This window comes from Excalfactoria chinensis, chromosome 3 (genome assembly GCF_039878825.1).
Source record: "Excalfactoria chinensis isolate bCotChi1 chromosome 3, bCotChi1.hap2, whole genome shotgun sequence".
In the NCBI taxonomy this organism is placed as follows: Eukaryota; Metazoa; Chordata; class Aves; order Galliformes; family Phasianidae; genus Excalfactoria; species Excalfactoria chinensis.
In genome coordinates, this window is record NC_092827.1 from 69,816,279 (window position 1) to 69,835,599 (window position 19,321).

At 39.4% G+C, this 19,321-nt stretch overlaps 1 protein-coding gene across 8 annotated transcripts in view; it reads left to right on the plus strand.

The window, feature by feature from the left end:
• The first annotated feature begins 17,730 nt into the window (after positions 1–17,730).
• RYR2 (ryanodine receptor 2) overlaps positions 17,731–19,321 on the plus strand; it is a 314,525-nt gene continuing 312,934 nt past the window's right edge. For 6 of the 8 annotated variants that reach the window (XM_072331787.1, XM_072331789.1, XM_072331792.1 and 3 more), the window contains exon 1: positions 17,744–17,928. In XM_072331787.1, the coding sequence (XP_072187888.1) occupies positions 17,881–17,928 (48 nt within the window). In that variant the 5' untranslated portion in view covers positions 17,744–17,880. Of the gene's footprint in view, positions 17,929–19,321 lie in introns of all 8 variants that reach the window. The other 2 variants (XM_072331791.1, XM_072331794.1) reach the window with 1 other exon arrangement.

Sequence of the window (19,321 nt, forward strand, 5' to 3'; positions counted from 1 at the left end):
CTGTTCTGGTTGTGGGTGTAAGTGCATGCTAGCGTATGCACAAGAGCAGTCACACTGTGTAAGTCTGGGTGCCTAATTTAGGAACATAGCTGTGCAAGGTTCCCTGTATGGTCTGTGGAGAGAAAATCCTTCCTTAGAGAGACTCAGAGCAGCAGCTGAACTGCTCTTCCATTCAGCATTATAAAAATGACACACTTAAAATCTCAAATAACTGTATAAAACTCTTTACAGCATTAAGTAGTCTGGTAAATACCTACATTTGCACACAGCTGTGAGATCTGTGTTTCTTTACAGCTTCTTCAGTCTATTTTGAATCTTTTAATATGCTGTGGTGTATGGAACGGAAAATTAAAGCTTTTGATTTATGTGCTGCTGCTTCGCCACTTTTGGCCGCAGTAAAATGTTAGATGACAACTAATATTTAGTCATACGAGTAACTGAAGTGGTTGTATCAGGGAGCAAAGGGAATGGATAATTCATCTTCCTAATAGTTTCTGTATGCTGGAAGAGAAGGGGTGGTTCTATAGCAGAGAAATAAATAGAGAAGCACTCCCAGTCCCTCAAGCTGCAAGGATCAGATAAAGACCAAGCTGCTGCAAAACATGTTTAGGCGAGCAGTGCCAGCATGATGGGCACATTAAGACTTAGTGTTAAAATAACAGACAAACCTACGTGCATGAAAAATCTTGGTAAAATGCACATCCCTTTCCCTGAACTTATTGCGAGGCCACTTTTTTTATCAAAAGTTCTGGCAAATGTTCTGTTATTTTTTGAAAAGATTCATCTATCTTCTTTCTGAATTAGCTTTGGCCTTGTTCAAAAAAGGCAGAAGGCACTGCAGTCATAATGATTGACTTCAGAAGAGAGAGGGAAAAAAAAGCAAAGCAAGGCTTTCGGGGTTTTTAAGCTCAAAAAAGACTATTAAAATAACCATCTGCTCTAATCTCTCCTATAGATTATAGAATCTTATCAGTTATTTCTGTACAATACCTTTACCTGCTCCTTAAATTACATCTTTCTTAAAAAATCATGTAGGCTGCAGGATTAAAATATGTCTTTAGATGATGCATAATTTTTTTTTTCTGGAATAGAGAGTTAGATAATACGATTTTCTGCTCTTGCAGATTGAAAAACAATTTAAATCTGCAGCTAAACATTTTCCCTTCCTGAATCTTGCAATTCAGTTCTGCAATTTATTCCCTGTAAGTTATTATCTGAAAGTAAGGCAGGACCTGCAAATAACACTAGTGACTGCTCATTAACTTTCTCAGTCATAAGAATCTGTTCAGGGTCATTCTGAGACCACCGAGTAATTAGATTTATAAAGACATTAGAAGGGGAGGGGGGAGAAGCAGATATAAGGAAACTTCATATTTCATGTTCTTAAATTAATTCTTGAGAACTGAAGTGATTAGGCTTTTTTTTCTGTAAGAATTTATGTTTGTAGTGTCTTTTCACTGTAGTTCCATCAGTAGTTGGGAAGGCACAGATGTGGTATAAAATCCAAGCAAATCTAGAGTTCATTCTTGGTGAGTACGTTCCATTAATTTGCTCTCTTTAGCAAACAGTGAAGGCCAGACATCTTTAAATACAAACTTGAGCACGATACTACTGTACATTTAAACTGAACAACAATATATACGACACTAAGGCCACTTCTCACTTTGTAGAAAAAATAAAATCCTGTAAAAATTACTAGAGTTTGTTTCTGAATGCCAGAACAGAATAAACTTCTCACATTCTTTGAAATTTGTATTACTCTGAACAATTGCTGTTATCAGACTGTTTTGGAAAATTTGGATTTTAGAGACTTCCTTGCATTCCAGTAAGATGTTTCTGAGTTTAGTGGGTATTTCTTCTTTTTCTGGTGTTGGTTGTTGATTTTTTTTTTTCATTCAGACAATGCCTGCGAACTTTGGCACCCCTCTTCAAATTAGATTTTTACACTGACCATGTGTCACTTTCTAAGCTGCTTGAAAGACACACACAAGAAAAAATGGTTATGAAGGCTAACTAGAGGATTTGTACTTTGAAAGCCGGGTATATAGACACCTCAGTTTTAGAGAAATGTGGTTGTTGATTCAGTATATTATGAGTGACTGCTACTAGTAAAATGATTCCAATGTGACTTTGAAACCATTAAACCAGTCACTAAAAATATCTTATTAACTAAAAGCAATTCTTAGTATAAGCAAACGACAACGATGGAGTTTCCAGTATTCAGTAATGTGCATGTGTATGGCTGACAACTAGGAAATATAATTTAGAATGGAAAAAGCTAACAATAGACTGTGCTGGTAAAATTTACACTGGAATCAGTGATGATATTGAGTGGGAGAACAAAGTAGGAAAACTGAAACAGTAACCGACATAGAATACGAAACATTTTAAAGCAAGAACTGCATTCAGGTACATGGAATTTCCAAGTGGCAGCCCTATGAAGTACATTTTGAAAGTGGATCTCAGATGCTCTTATTAACTAGGTACAAGAACTGAGATATCGTGGGGCTATTAAGAAGACCAGAAAGGGAATAAACAGGACAGTCAACCAATTCTTTATTCATCAAATAGCCTACCCTTCAAATCCATAGCTCTCCAATTTAGAGATGAGGATGTGATGTGGCATTATGTTGAAGGCCTTGCAGAAATCCAGGTAGACTGCACCAGTTCCCCAAATGATGCAGAGTTAAGTTTGCATTTTTACATGACCTCAATTTTTTCACAAGTTCACACATTGGTGTAGATACCACTGTTACACAGGACGTAGCTGTCACCTGTGTTAAAGCATCTTAATAAAAATAACATTAAGTCTAAATAACATTAGTGTTATTAGTGTTGTTGTGGTTCTTCCAAATGTACCTTTCCATTGTTGTATAGCTGATGTGAAATAATGTATTTCTTTTAACTGAAGTGAAATGATTGCATGCTAACATGAGAAAAAAAGAACTGTACTTGTGACAAAGAGAGAGGTAGTGCTAGAGCTGGAAACAGATTAGTATCGGTGGTTTCCAAGTCTGGATTTCTTCAAAATGTCAAAGAAACCTGTTATCTTCTCTACAGTGGATTCTGGTTTCTTGGAATTACTCAGAGACAGTGGTTGCAGAATCATTTTCTGCTTGGAAGTTTCAGTTAGAGACCTTAGGTACAGGATGAGAAATTAATAGTATCAGTATCTACATTGTTTAGAAAACAGGGTCACGTTGCACTCACTCATATCACTGGCTGTCCTTAGCTTAACGCTGTTTCAAGATAGTGTTGAAAATTATGGACTAAAAATATCCACTCTAACTGACAACTAAATGGTATCAGACATTTAAGGTTGTTTTATGTAACACAGAAAGGGAAGGAGAAGCCAGCAGACCCAGACCAAGAAGGAAACTTTCCACCAAGTTAGCATAGCAGACTTCTAGCTTTCATCTCATGAGTTTTATGTTTACTGCTACCCCTAAGTATGTGCATGAGTATGTGGAGAACACTGTGAGAGTCAGGAGGCACAAAAAATATACAAACTTTCTGGTGAGTCTGAAAGAAATATTATAACTCCTTACCTAGTTGGAGTTCTCTCTAGGGGAGGGCCAGAGCACAGCTAAGAGCTGCAAGTTGTTTGTAGTTTCTGTACCTGTGACAGGGCTAGGTAAGCCCAAGTATCTTAAAATGCACCTTAAAGAAAAGTGGGCTACTTATGAGGGTAGTAAAGAAACAAAATATCTAGTGCAGAAACCATCATGTATGGTAAACAAGTACCGTCCTTGAGACACAGAAGTATTAAGCACATGAATAACGAAACCTATTCTGCAAGCAAAATGTAGTTCTAGATCTCAGGGATTTTTTTGTCCACTGATACTGTCTAACCTTCTTCTGTGCATTTTTCTTTCTATGATTTTTGTGTCTCTGTATCATTGCTGTTCTTCACTGTTTTGATATGTGGTGTAAGCAGGACCCAGTCTGTCAAATGGCACAGCATCACACCTTCCTGCTGTCAAACGTCCTTTGCTTCAAGGACAGCTGAAGCATCGAGTTCCAGTGTTGTTTCTTTTGACGCAAACACTGAGAATGCAAGAGTCTGTTGGAGGCAAGGAATTTCCTCCTTGTTTGTTAATCATTGTAGAACATAGTGGTCAATATAAATTGCTGTGTTTTTTGTCTTCTTTTTTTTTCCCCTTCCCAATCTTGTCAAACAAAGCTGTTACTTAGTTAACTCATATAATATTTTGTTCTTCGCAGTGACTTTTTTTCTTGGATGTCGTCTTAAGAGACCTGTGTTGTTTCCAAACACTTTGATGTTCTTAGCCTCATACCTATCTTCTATCTTTTCCAGGAGGCAGGAGCTGATACAAAGGCAACAATTTCTGAGCCCAAGTGCATGGCACACTCACTCTCTTAATTCAGCGCTATTTCCAAAATGTCAGATTTATTCAGAATAATTGCATGTGCAGTTTTTCCAGAAGGAAGTATTAGCTGTCTCAAATGAACTGAATGTGGCAGTTACTAATCAACAGCTTATTACCTGTCTTAGTGATTCTGGGATACTACAGTGTTGAGGGGAAATATAATGTAAAAGGGATTGCTCAGGATTTGTATGGTAACACTCATATATCTAAACACTGCAGGGGACAGCCTTCTTGGATGAGGCCTTGGTGCATTAAATTTTGTAGCACACAAAGCTAAGGTAGTTAAAAGACATTTTTCTTTTCTGGTTAATCAGGGAATGAGAGAAAGCAGTGGTCGAAACCAAAGGGATTTACTGTCCATATTCTAGAAGCTCTAAGTTGAACAGTAAATCGTAACCTGTAATGCAAACAGTAGTGCAAACCTTCAGAATACAAACATATTTGCGTGGTTTTCTTATGCAAAACGGTATATGGAAAGTGTGTTGTTCTTTCTGCACTCTAGGGAAAATTATAGGTAGACTAAACTGAAAGTGGAAATGAGGTGCCAGTTGATTGGCCAAGATAAGCAGTTTGCTCCAGATAAAATAATAACTATGGAAGGTATTGCTATCTTACTACAGGGAAGATATTTTTCACTGAGGCACCTCAGATTTCAACTGTATCAGAATTATGCCTATGGATGTGTTTGTTCTTGCTCCCGTGGGATGAATCTCTCTCTCCCCACTGGAAATAAATAGAAACTGAGGGATTTCTACCTTCCAGATTTTCACTACTAGATTGTGTTCAGATGGTTTCTTTTTCTGACTAGGAAAAAATCCCTCTCTCCCCTTTTCTTTGGCTCTGGACTTTCCTTAATCTATGTCATTATTATGTTGTTAGGTGCATGAGAGAGATGCAGTTTGAATTGCTACCCATGGTAATATCAAGAAGTACCAGATACTTGTAAAGAAAGTCCTTCGTGACTGTTCAGGATCAAACCGAAATAAATACAAATGGAGTTTGGATCCGAAAGGAAATTTTCATCTCCTCACACTTCCCCAGGTCTTGACTGGTAAGGAGACTGAGATGTTTATTTTTCACTGTTTTTGAAAGTCTGAAGTGCATCTTTCTTCCCCTCCCCCCCCCCCCCCCCCCCTCTCTTTTTTAAAGGGAATAATGCATTGCTGATATTCCCTCAGGTCTTTTGGCTCTTCTCTCCTGTGACAGTGCAATGCCTGAAATTCTTATCTTGTACTAGAAGCCTAAAAGAGCACTTAAGTGTACTTATGCAACAGTGTTAGCATGTGTGTGTGTGTGGGGGGAGGATAGGGGGTGTCATGGATTGTATCTGTTCCCCTGTAACCTTTTATAGCACTGACTACCTTTGATGCCTCTATCCTGTGTATCTATGTTCTCCCAATTTTTACTCAGTGCATTTTTACATCACCAATTTTGCAGTCCATGCATTGTATATTTGGGATGGGTTTTGCATAGCAAAATGAAATCTCTTGCATACTGGGGTATCCTCACAGTCAGTATTACTTTCCCTATCCTGGACTTCTCTGTGAACAAGACCTCTGTGTAAGCACTGCTACATAAACTTATTGCTGCTATACTGCGTACCCCAGGAGGTATAAACCTGGTGAACACTGCTGTCCAGCCTTGTTCTCAGTGGAACAGGGCTAATTGCTTCATTTCCCTGCAGATCAACTTGTTTCACCCCACAGATGTGACTTTCTGCTCCATCCCTGCAGGTAGCTGTGGCATTGCTTTTTTTATTCTGTCATGCTTTTCTTTGCCTGAGTATGCACTGAATTTTGTTTCATTTTAGAAAATAGGCAGCAAGTACACAAAGAAGTATTTTTTTTTTCTGCTAACATCACCGCAGATGCTAGTGTAGCCTTCATGAAAAGTCTACTCTGAGTGTATTTCACTAAATGTAGTTAAAGAGGGCTTTTTCACAAATACATAGCTCCTGTGATTGATGCTCTGGTCAAAAAGATGGAGCTAGTCTGCATAAACAGATATTAAAATCAAAATAAACTGGCCATCCAGTTGCTGGGCCGTGGTCTGTGTATATCTGTTGGTCCTCATATATTTTGTCTGTTACAAGGCAATCAAAAAGTTGCAGACAAATCTTTTGGTTTCTCATTCTGCAAAAGTTACACTCTTGCAGCTTTATCATGTCAAAAGCATCCAGGAGAGTAAGAGTTGCAGGGGCAGGCCCTCTGTATGAAAACTAAATTCTAATATGCATTCTGCCAAATCCTTGGTAATATTATCTTGAATAATGCATACTTAGAAGGAAAATTATTATCTTCACGCTAAGAAGAATTAACAAAGAATGAAATTAATAAAGCAAACTCACTTCAGCTTGATAACTAGTTTTAAAAAATTGCAAGACACATGATTAGTTTCTGTGTGATGAAGTAATAACGTGAAGGAAGTGGATGGAAACCAATAAACCTCAACAAAATGGTGCAGAAACGGCAACTGACAATAACACTGGGTTGGGTAGAAATCTCTGCTATCTCTAGATTTAATCTTCAATATGTCAAGATTCAATACAATCAGGAATGAATCAAGTGTAAACCCAACTGGACTTTTAACTAGCAGCTTTTTTAAATAATACCGGGCAAATCTGATAGTCTAAGAAAAGGGAAAAATAGGCTTTTCTTCTTTTCTGAAGAAATGCAGGTGCTGACTTGCAAGATTTAAGGAAATGTGGTTGAAACGATATCTCTGCTTGTGCTGAATTATTTCCTCTAGTATGATAAAAATGATCTGCTTGCTTTTCCCTTGTCTGAATAGAACTGACCTTTCTCTTTCTAATAATGGAGAAGCAGAATGTGTTAAATACTTTGTTACATGAAAACAAATCAAGACATGACTGTTCTTTCTGAAGTAATTCACAGGGAATAAATACACTTTCCCCCCCCTCTCTCTGCTGCCTCCTTGGGCCTATGCACACTGAAACTAAAGGAAAGTACAGGTGAGACTGATGGACTGTTCTCATCTGATCCTGACGGATGGCACTGAGGACAGAAAGAAGGGTCATCCTTCTGAATTAAGCTCAATACACGATATCAACTGGAATGTACAAAATGTAAAACAGCTAGGTTTCACCATCACCTCCTATCTCATGTCAATTTTCCTTCCTTCTCTCTTTCTTGAGGTCTTTTTCTGACCTCTGTGTGTCTGTCTCCTAGGAGGTGTGACTTAACTGTTTAAGACTGTGGCATGTCTTGTTTCATTGCAACCCATGACTAAAAGGGCAGCTAAAAGCAGTGTTGTAATCATCAGCTGCTGCTAGGAGTTTGCCAGGTTTTGGAGTGGTTGATAAGACCACACACTGGGCCTGTCCTTTCCCAGTGTGCAAATGTGAGCTGCAAGTATGAGAATAGCTTTCTTTTCATTTCCTGTACTTTTCCCTCTTCTTGAGTTACTTCCCTCAGTTACTGCTCTCTTTAGTACAAAGTACATGGGCTTTCATTTATGAAAGCTCACTCACTGTAGGTTAAGACAATGGAAAATAAAAATATGTTTACTTTTCTGCTCAAAGTTCTTTATCTTTCCCATTTCTATTTATTTATTTATTTTTAATTATTATTTGAGAGAAGATTCAAAGCATCTTAGTGGTGTTTCCACTGTGGAAGCAAACTGTCATTTTTAAGCTCTAAGTTCAGATGCTATATATTGCCATACTAAAATAGATGCTTTTGACTCACCTTTTCTTTACGAAGTGAGACGTTCTTCCTGGTCATCTGATAGAAACTGTTTTGACCATTTGAGGAATGCCCCAACCATTTGGACATCTGCCTGACTGGTATCCTACCCTGAATTTCTCATAAAATTTGATCTGAATGCCAGCAAATATTATACAAATTTGGAAAGGAGAAATGAAATAAGCTTATAAACATTTTTCAGCTCTAATCAGAGACCAAAATATTTTCCATCTGCAGGAAGACCCTCTAATATGTATTTTTCAAAATGGAGCAGACATAAAGCATGACTTTGCTCTCCACACCATTTGGTGCATGGGCCTAAGCATACTATATAAATTGGAGGAGACGTTCTGCTTTTAATTTTGTGAAAAAGAAAGCTGTATATCATGCCATATGTCATGAAACAAGTGCTGCTCTGTGAATAAATCTAGCTTTCTGTGCCACTTGAAGTGGATCAAATAGTACTTTTCAGCTGCACTTGCATTTACAATGGGCAGAGCTCAGAGGAGGTGATTATGCAAGCACTGCAAGGGAAAATAAATGCATAGAAATATCACTGCAAATAGCTGCCTCCTTGAGATTCAGTATATATTTAGTTCCCATGTTGTCTCTTTCTTTCACCAGTAGTGAAAGATAATGAGCTTCAAGGACTGTGGGAACTAGCAATTGCAGCAGAACTAAGATATAAGTTGGGAGGGAGTGTTGATCTGCCTGAGGGGAGAAGGGCTCTACAGAGGGACCTGGATAGACTTGATCGATGGGCCAAGGTTAACAGCATGAGTTTCAGTAGAGTCAAGTGTTGGGTCCTGCATTTTGGTCACAACAACCTCAGGCAACCCTACAGGCATGGGGAAATGTGGCTGGAAAGCTCCCAGACGGAAAGGGACCTTGGTGTGCTGATGGACAGTCAGCTGAATATGAGCCAGCAGTGTGCCCAGGTGGCCAAGAGGGTCAATGGCATCCTGGCTTTATCAAGAATGGTGTGGTGAGCAGGACTAGGGAAGTCATCCTGCCCCTGTACTCGGCATTGGTGAGACCTCACCTCGAGTACTGTGTTCAGTTTTGGGCATCTCAGCACAGGAAAGACATGGAGGTACTGGAGCAGGTCCAGAGAAGGGCAACGAGGCTCGTTAAGGGCTTGGAGAATCAGCCCTACGAGGAGAGGCTAAGGAAGCTGGGGCTGTTTAGTCTGGGGAAAAGGAGGCTGAGGGGAGACCTTATCGTGCTCTTCCAGTACCTGAAAGGTTCTTACAGTGAGAGTGGGGCAGGTCTCTTCTCACTAGTGACGTGTGACAGGACGAGGGGAAATGGCCTCAAGTTGCACCAGGGCAAGTTTAGGTTGGATATTAGGAAGAACTTCTTTACAGAAAGGGTAGTTAGGTACTGGAATAGGCTCCCCAGGGAGGTAGTTGAATCTCCATCCCTGGATGTGTTTAAGAGCTGTTTGAATGTGGTGCTCAGGGACATGATTTAGCGGAGGGTTTTTAGAGATAGGGTGCTGGTTAGGCTGCGGTTGGAGTTGATGATCTTCAAGGTATTTTCCAACCTGGGTAATTCTATGATTCTATAGCGTGAAAAAACAACATTAAAAGAACAACGGGAGATCATACTTGATGGGAGAGGAAGTACAGGACTAAGCTTGTGACTACTTGAATAGCAAAGGAGGTCAGGACTCATTAAATGTCCTGCTTTGTGATTGTTTTTGTTTGCTAGGACTAATCTGTCATGTGTCATTTGAATGTTTTATCTAGCCCACAAACAATTATTTATTTATTTATTTATTTATTTGTGACTTTTGAAAATAGACCTGAAGTGAAGGGGATAACGTGTAGAGAAGTGGCAGTGGTTTCCCTTGCAGCCAAATAACATTGAAACACGGCTGAAGAGCCCCAGAACCATTGCTCATATAAATTAGGCAGAGGGGCTTGAGCAGGGTAAACAATAGCACTATTAATGCAGACAATAGCTGTGCTAGAGTTAATATCACTTGATGAAGGCAAAAATTGTTGAACAGTTCACTTCCCTAGGTTACTGCTGGATTTGAACGTGCAATAAACATAGTATGAGTAGACAAGATCTCCGTGGCCCAAATGGAAGCTCATTTTCTTGGCCTGTAATGAAAGTTTATTTCTGTAAGAGGACCAAAGCAGTTTTAGTTCTTTCATTGTGAAAGTCTAGTTCAATGAACAGTGCATTTAGTGCTACCATAGTTGCACTGATAGTTTTATCCTTGCTTAATGTGCAATATACTTATTTTGTATTGTAGGACAGGCCAAGAATGTTGCGTTATGCTTTAGGATCACTAGCCAGGGACTGAAATACACTAGCAAATTATGTAATCTTGTTAGCAAGACAAGAGATGAAGAATATTGCCTTCTGCTAAATCTGGACTAATCTGAATTGTTAATTGCCATTGTTAATTTCTTGGGAGCTCGTTTTAAGTTTCCTGTAGCGTTCAACTAATAAACTATTAATATTTTCTATAACATAAAATCTTTATTCTCTGCTACTTTGTAGTGATATACATCTAGGTAATGTAGGTGTAAAATATTACTGCACTGTTGTTAGAAAGCTTTATGCCCACTTTTTGCTGGTATCCGTAACTACACACATTTAGAGGCAAGCATAGAATCAAGCCTTTAAAATAAAGTTCAGTAAGCAGATTAGGTGAAGTTGTCAGAGAAAGCTGAGCTCCACAGCTGTTGTTGATGCCAGAAATCATGATGCATTGTTAAAAAAAGCAAATGTTAATTGGACAATTAAAATCTCCATTTACAATATGCAGAAAAGCTTGAGGGTTCTGCTTCAAAGTAGAGCTGAGTGTTTCAACTGAAAACATGCCTGCCTTGAAATGAAATGTAGAAATTTCATAAACTTTTCATATCTCAGTGGGTGACTCTGCAGTGCAGTTTCCCTTCCTTGCTTAGATATACAATGGCCTGTTAGAAATGTTGAAGCTGGATGATGCTTCACTCTTCCTGTGATTTGAGAACAATTATTGTACTCAGATTGAGCTATCCTGCCCGAAATTGGCCTTTTCATGCTGTGGTTACTAAGCAGTTCAGTATTATCACTTAAGAAGTGCAAAATATCTTGATATGATGAATGATTAGTGTATTCTTGAACTTAACAACTAGTAAGTTATTGAGTCTTCAGTGAGATTAAAATAGAATTTTGTACAGGATTTTTAATACCAATAGGTTTTCCTACTAACAAAGATTTTGAATCAGATAGTCAACCACAATCAATTATTTGTGATGAAAGGAGGGGATGCAGTAGATGGTTTGCAGTAGATCATTGCTTGCTGCAGAAAGTGAAAAGAAACTAGTCTTTATGGATTTTAGGTCCAGTTTAGCATGGCAAGCTGTATGTGTCTTTGAAACAACAGAAAATCCTAAATACTTATTTTCTGAGTCCAGAGTAGTATGCTCTATATATTTTGATTCAGATGTGTCCAGCTTTTCTCCTTATTTAATTCAGTAAGCAGTCACTTTCCAGTTTCTAGATGTTACATTTTTTATTAGTCCTAAGGGCCTAAACAAAATTCAGTCTATCAAATAGTGTTATTCTGCTCTTTGTATCTGTTGTAGTTTTCACGGAAATAAATAAGAAGGCATTACTTTTGGGGCGACTTATATACATTAACTATTATTTTGAAATAAACATTTATTAGTCTTTTACCAATGTGTTAGTAAATATATATTTTTAATAATTATAAAAGCGAAAGGGGAAATTGAATGTTGGCTACTTACTATATAGCACTGTCCAGATATCATATCTACAACAATTAAGTGCTTCTTGTGACTGGAATGTAAGCACAGTGGTTTTGGTTCTTTACCTCTTTCACTTCTTAATGGCTACAGAGTCTAATTTTGAATTAAGAGCTAAGCATTTTTTCCTCTGCATTACTGCAGCAGTGTTTAGATTTGCAGCTTTTAATGTCCAAAAACGAATTATAGCTCATACATTTCCTTCCAGGGAAAGTAGCTCATGCAGGGGACATTAGAATGACTTAAAGGAAGTCTGCAAAGGATTCTGGAATCAAATCATCAAAATTATAATGGAAAACAAATGCAGTACCCTATAAAATTATCATATATTTAAGAAATTAATAATTAATTGTGAAATCTGTGGAAAAAAATATTATCAGGACAGAGTTTTCCTGTGACTGCCTAGGGAACATCTATGTTTTGTTTTGTTTTTCTTTTTCACTCCAGTTATCTGCACTGGCATACAAGGAGTTATTTGTGCTTACAGATGGTACAGAAGTTTCCTCCTTTCTTTCCTCCACTTTCTCTCTTTTCTAGACTATTTTATTTTCTAGCAGCTTCCCAGCTTCTCTTCCTAACATCATTACCTCCCGTAACATCTATGAGAAAAAATGCCTTCCAATTGCTGGCATCAATGATATTAAAATGGAAAATGGTCAGTCCAATGAACTTTACAGTGATTACCACTTCTTCTATCACTAGTTTATAATCACTTAAAATAAGTTAAATATTTATCTATGCAAGTAATATTATTTTCATTTTCTCTGTAGGCACAACAATTATTGGTTACTTCTAGTAACTAATTGCTAGTAAGTTCCACCTTTGGTAGCTGGTATCTGATTAATACATGTGATTCAGAGAGTTGCTTTTCCCCTAGCAGAATTTTCAGTGATAAGCACATGTAGTTGTCCTAGCAGCCATGGAAATATTTATCTACATCTCCTCAGAGCAAAATGTAAGCCTGCTGCATTGCTGGAACTTTATTTCTTCAAAACAACAACAAAACTCATCTGAAACAAGTTTCCTTTGAGACTGACTAGTTTCTTAATCATTTGAGTTCATCAGGGTTCCTGGATATTAATCATAATAATAAGGGGTTTCCCCTACTTTGTTCCAGGTTGTTATTTAGGTACTTGGATGTGAACTCATTCAGAAAGAAATCAGGAATTCTGAATATTGAAATGCTTGCTTGAAAATATGTTGAAACATCTTGCAAACCTTATTACTTCTACTCTTTGCAACCACACTGATTTTTGAGAAACTGACATCTAAATAACATCAATTATTAGTTAAAAAAAAAACAACCTTCAAATTGCTATTTAATTGGCTAAGTAATGGTGGAAATCTAATTTCAAGAATGCAAACAGAAGAGAGAACCAACACATCTCAATTAGTCAATGAAAACTTGAGAATTGGGTATGTTCTTGTATATAATCACAACCATACAGTACTATTGTATAGTTAAGGAACCTGTTAGAACACACAAGCCATGAAGAAAATTTGTTTTAATGATGGTATTTGGTGCTCACTTTTGATGTATACTATTGTAAACATAATATATTAATGCCTCCAAACAAACCAAAGGAAAAAACTCAAAAAAGACCTTGTTTTGTTCCTCCCAGCAGCTTCCAGTGCATTGACTGGGGAGTACATCAGAAACTCTGAAAAATAATGAAGACTCAATGGAGACAAGAGCATGAAAAACCAAGCAAACTATAATTAATTCTCCAAGACCTGAAAAATAAGATTCATAGCTCCTCCTTCTTGTTACTGATTTCATATGCCATAATGAAAAAAGAGACTAACAGCTTTGAGCTTTGCCAAGATGGATGCTTCAGATAGTGGTAATTTCTTAGTTCAGGGTGAGAAGTATAAATTTTTAGGCTTGGCCACTGCCACATTCCATCCACACTGCAGTTCAGAATGAGCTCACAATGTTCAGCTGACAACAAGGAAAAGTAACAGAATGTCTCAGAAAATGGCTATTCATGTCCAAATACAAAATGAAACTTTTTGGAAAGACTTTCCTATAATTAAACAGGAGCTTAATTTTGGACTTGCTTTTGTATTTGCTTAAAACTGAAGCTTTTTCTCTTTTATGAGAACTTCACTGTCATTGTACTCTTACATGAACGCTTGTTCGTGATATATACTGAGTACAGGACATATACTTGACATTAGACATGCAGTTTATATTGTATTTTGTAGGCTTAGGATGAGCGCTACTAAGGAAAAATGCAGCATATTACTGAACTCTGGGGATATCACTAGGCATATAAATATGTATTAGTTATAAGAATACATAATAGATAATTGGATAATTGACCCTCTGTCAATTTGCAATGGACATTTTAACATTCAATGTGGAATCAAATTTACTCATTTTGTTCATGTTTTCTTGTCACAGCTGGGATCTCAGTTGGCATCGATTTTACACTGCTTCTATTTCATTCACTTCAGTGGTATTCGTGAGACAGAAGATGATGCAATCATTTTAGTTTTACACCATGTGGAATAACATGCTTTTCAGACAAGACTGGTATCTGGCTAATGGTGACTTCAAAGTCTTACATGCTGTGACAAACAACACGAGGAGGAAGGACAGTATCTGCTCCATGTCATTCCTACTGGTATTATCTCACTCTGCACTTCTAGGAAGACAAAGTTTGCATGGTACTATGCTGTGGAACAGGTAGAAAACAAGGGGAACTCCCAGCTGTTTCTTTATGTTACAGCATACTCAGTGTTTACATTACTTATATAATGGACAGCAGACATCATTTATTTTACATAGATTACTATTTTGAATGGGTAAATACAAACATATTTCTGCACCTTCTCCTAACACCATATTAAGTTTCCTAATTCAGATGGTTAAAAATTATGAAATGAAGGTGCATGATAGTGTCTGTGCATGTTCCTTTATGTCCATACCCTCCTGGAGTACCTCAGATACAGTGTTGTGCTGGTGCTGCATCACTCCAAGAAACACATTTTCAGTGAAGACTGGTACGGGCATACAATATATTGTCACACTATTGCTTCCTCAATAAACTAAGACTGTAGGAACAGTTTGCTGTTTGCTTTTGTTCCAAAAGCAAAATGAACAAAGTAAATGATGTGTCAGCGTGACAATTACAAATGTGTACAGAGACAGGCAGACTTGAATAGAACTGTAAAAGAAACATGGCAAAGACAGGACAACAAATAGAAGACTACATGGGGAGCAGCAAGCCACACAATGTAGGGGAAATTATGGACTGTAAATTGGAAAGGCTTCTTCTACATCGGAGGAAAAAAGAGGAGACATACTACATGCGTGTTAAAAGAAAACTGGTTAGCCAACTAAATATACATTAGAATTGCAAGAAATGGCAATTTTCCTGCTACATTTTTTCCTCTTTCTTATCTTCAGAGGTTTTGTTAAGAACTCAGTATTCAAACTGGTAGAATTACTGTAGTAGGAGTAAAAGCAGTCTTTTTTTTCTGTGAGCATTTTTCTGTGGAAAGCTCGCTCGCGAGTAGGTGCTAATAAAAATCTTCAGACTTGTGAAAAACAAAGAGTATAATCTAATGTAATGTAGATTAAAACTGAGCAAGTGAGAGTTGGGAACACAAAGTTATTTGCCATAGGAATGACTGGCATCTTGAAATTCGGGACTAACAGCCTTGTAGCAAACTGCTACTGTTTCTTATTTAATTTTTCCCAGCAGTTAATCTAAGCAACAATCTTGTGAGTAATACATAAATTCCCAATATGATAGAAACTATTATTTCTACTTCTAAAAAGAGGAAGTTGATTTTAATTATTTAACACAATTGATTAAACATAGCTACTGATTACAACCTCAAACTGGGTAAAGTACATTCCCTTTAAAACTCATCAATCCAATCACCTGGATGTTTTAAGAACACTTCTTTCCACACGGGTAGAAAAAGGCTTCTTGCCTTGGGTGGAAAGAGACACATACTTTGTAGCTGATTGTTGTGGTTAAGGTAATATAAAGTCCATGGCTTTATCTAGTGTTGGCCTTTTTGTGCATGCGTTGATTTTGTATTTTATGCATACTCTGTATTTAATAAGAAATATGTATATGTGTATCATATGTGCACGTGTAAATAATAGTTCTTGATGAATAGTGTAACGAGATCTCCTTCTGACTATATCTGATCTTTTTCACCCTGTTCAGAAAGCCATTAGGCTAATCTTTACTACTTTTTGCTTTGTTTCTCATGCAAATTACACAGCCACATGTGGTGTCTCTTTGCTATCACATAAAATCCTTCAACTAACTGGGAAGGTCCAACAAATGTGATAGCATGAGAACTTTCAGCAGGAGTTTGCATCTCACTAAATAACAAGCAGCCTAATTATGAGTTCCATGTCTGTAGGGAACCAGGCATCACCAGTTCCCAGAACAAATTTCATTATGTCATAATGTTGTACTGAAAACTGTACAAACTGTTTCAGCCAATGATGTCACAGGGAACAATTTATAGCTTTTTATTTCCTTTTTTCTTCCTTTAATATGTCCTTGCCTTACACACAGTAAATAAAGCAGGCATCTCATTCACCACTCATCTACAGACCAATATGGAAAATATTCTCCTTGTTCTATCACTGAATCAAGAACCACATCCTATAAAACAAAGCAAATTGACCTTTACATTCATAAGAAAAGAAATGTTTGCAAATTGTTGTCTGAAACTGACTTATTTTGCATGTGGGATGAAGTGCAATCGAAGTGTTATTTGTTCAGTGCTCCTTCAAATTCAGACTCCAGACTTTTCTCCTAGCAGGAGTCTGTTTCAGGAAATATCTTTCAACATTTCCTATCATTCACCATTTGGAGGAAGGGATACGTAAGAGGTTTGAGTATTGTAACGATATGAAATGTACTTTCTTCACTATTTTTTTTTCTCACTTAGAAAAAAAGTATTTTCCATCAGGAACAAGTTTGAGAGGTAAAAATCACTCGAAGTCAATGAAAACAGAAAATTATAAAGGAACTGATTAAGCTGTCAACCCTGGAGCTCATCTGCAGAACCTCTGATTCTGTTCTGTAGGCCTTGTGGGTTATGGCTGCACTTGCAGTTGCTAATCTGTCAGAAGAACTGTTTATCCACAGCTGCCACGATCTTGACAGAAATTAAGTATTACTTTTTCGCAATGCCTTCAAACAGTGTGAAGGTAAAGACAGCAAGTACGGATTCTCAGGAACCTCTTTGTTACCACTGTGCCTTCTGCTAAACACGATTATTGTGATTTCACTATGTTTACTGGCTATGGTTCATCCAAAGCCTTCTGCAGACACGCACCCTTCAGACACATCACTGTCAATGATACGATGTTCATTTTACTATTTTCTAAGCTTCTCCCCTGTCCTCACCTCATGACTGTTGCACCACACGAGCAAAGCTTCTCCGCTCTTCGTTTACTTCAGAGTGCTTACTGATGCTGGAAGTCTCGCAGTTCTTGCAGGCTGCCAAACTCCTCTGTTGGAGGCCTGGTTTCCACACCAACAGGAATAAAGCGTGGACCTCGCAAATGCTCACTAGCGATGAGCACACGTTTACGCTGGTGACCCTTTGCTGCACCCGCGGCAGCACACTAGCCGCCCTTCGGCTAACGGCAATTGTACAGCCTATCCCTGACCCTGCGTTAACCACTCCAGCACGTTCAGAGGCCGACGCCCGGCGAATCCGCACCGTGCATTCGTAGCTCCGCGGAGCAGCCAGCAAGGGGCGCTGCGCGGCGGGCTCGGCTCGCGGAGGGAGCAGGCTGCGGATCACCTGCAGCAGCGCGGGGGGGGGGTGGGAGCTCCTCCCCCCTTCCCGCGGTTAATCGCATCCCCCTCCGCCTGTAGCAGGCACTGGCGGCGCGGCGGCGGGCAGAGCGGTCCACCTAAGGCAGGCTGCGCGGGCACCCGCAGCCCGCTCGCTCCCAGCCCGCTCCCAGACGCAGAGCGGTGCGGCCGTGAGCAGCGTCCGGGAGAAGGAGAGAGAGGGGGAGCTATGGCTGAGGGGGGCGAAGGCGAGGACGAGATCCAGTTCCTGCGAACTGTAAGTGCCGCGCCGAGCTCGGGGCGGGGGCTCACGGGGTGAAGGCGGCTGGGGGCGATGCTTTGAGGAGGGCTGATGGGGGACGCCGCGTGCACGGGCGGGGAGGCGAGGGAGCAGCGGGGGAAACCCTGCCGGGGCTTCGCTGTCTGCTGAGCAGCCCGTGCCCCGTGCCCACGAACGTGGGGGGAGGGCGAGTAACCGCTGGCTCCGCTTAACCGGGCTGGGAGGAGAGGGTGACGGTGCGGAGGTGGCGGTGCGGGGGCACGCGAGAGGGGGAGGCGCGTGCTGGGCGCCCCCGCCGCCTCCGCGAGTATCTGAGCGCGGCTCCCGCCCGCCGCTGTGCTCGCGTACTGCGGATACTCACCAGGCTGCGCTCCTGGCTTAGGGGGCTGCGACCGCGCTCCTTCTGCAACAGCAGCACTGAACAAATCGCCTCCCCGCCCCGGCGAGGTGCCCACTAACTTACAGGCGTTCTTCGCGCTGAGCACGGACTAACGCAGCTCTTCTTTCTTGGTGTGAGCATCCTCAGTCCAAAGCACGTAAAGGCGCTAGAGCGTTTCTTCTCTGAGTTTAGCTAATTTGTCTGGAGGGCTGCGCTTCTTGCTTTTCTGGATTATTTTACTTCGTGCAATGCTTTGTTTACCTTCTGGGCCGTCTCCCAAGTGCTGTTTGTAACTGCAGTCCTAGTAAGTTTTGGAGATGGGTGTATTCAGACGGTGCAGTATCCAAACCCAGTCACAGTTCTAGGAAAAAATGCTGAGGTATCTGTTAGATAGAGAAAGAGATGCTGAAATAGCGTGGTAAGGCTTATTTTCCTTTTTTTTTAATGCAGTCCAATGTAAGAAGTGTTAATGACAGATGTGTAGCAACAAAATGTATTTTAAAAGGATGGGAAAGCAAATTGCACAGCCTGTGTGAAGCACTTCACGTGCCATTTGCAGCATTATGGAGCTTAGATCTCAATCTTCTTGTGGTTTATTATTTTTTTTCTCCAATCAGGAGCTGGACAGTAATAGACGTACATTCTGTTATAATAATAACAGTTATTATTTTTGTTTATAGTTCTTGGAAACTGTGGTTATACAGGGAGGGATAAGGCTGTTATGCAACACTGGCATGAAAATTGTCAACTTTTCTTTTCCTCTTGGTATTATTTGTTTCCTACTGTAATGTTGTGTAACACCTGAAGACAAACCAGAAAATACTTGGATGAAAGAAAATGCGTCCAATCAATGTATAAGTTTTTATTGTTTGTCCTCTGACTGGAAAATGCTTTTGAAATACTTGTGCCGTCACAGACAGGCTTACTGCAGGTCTGTGTGTTAGGCTTAGCTCATGATATGCTGTTATCTGAATACTTAATAGGGAAAGCGAAGCTGTGGATATGATAATA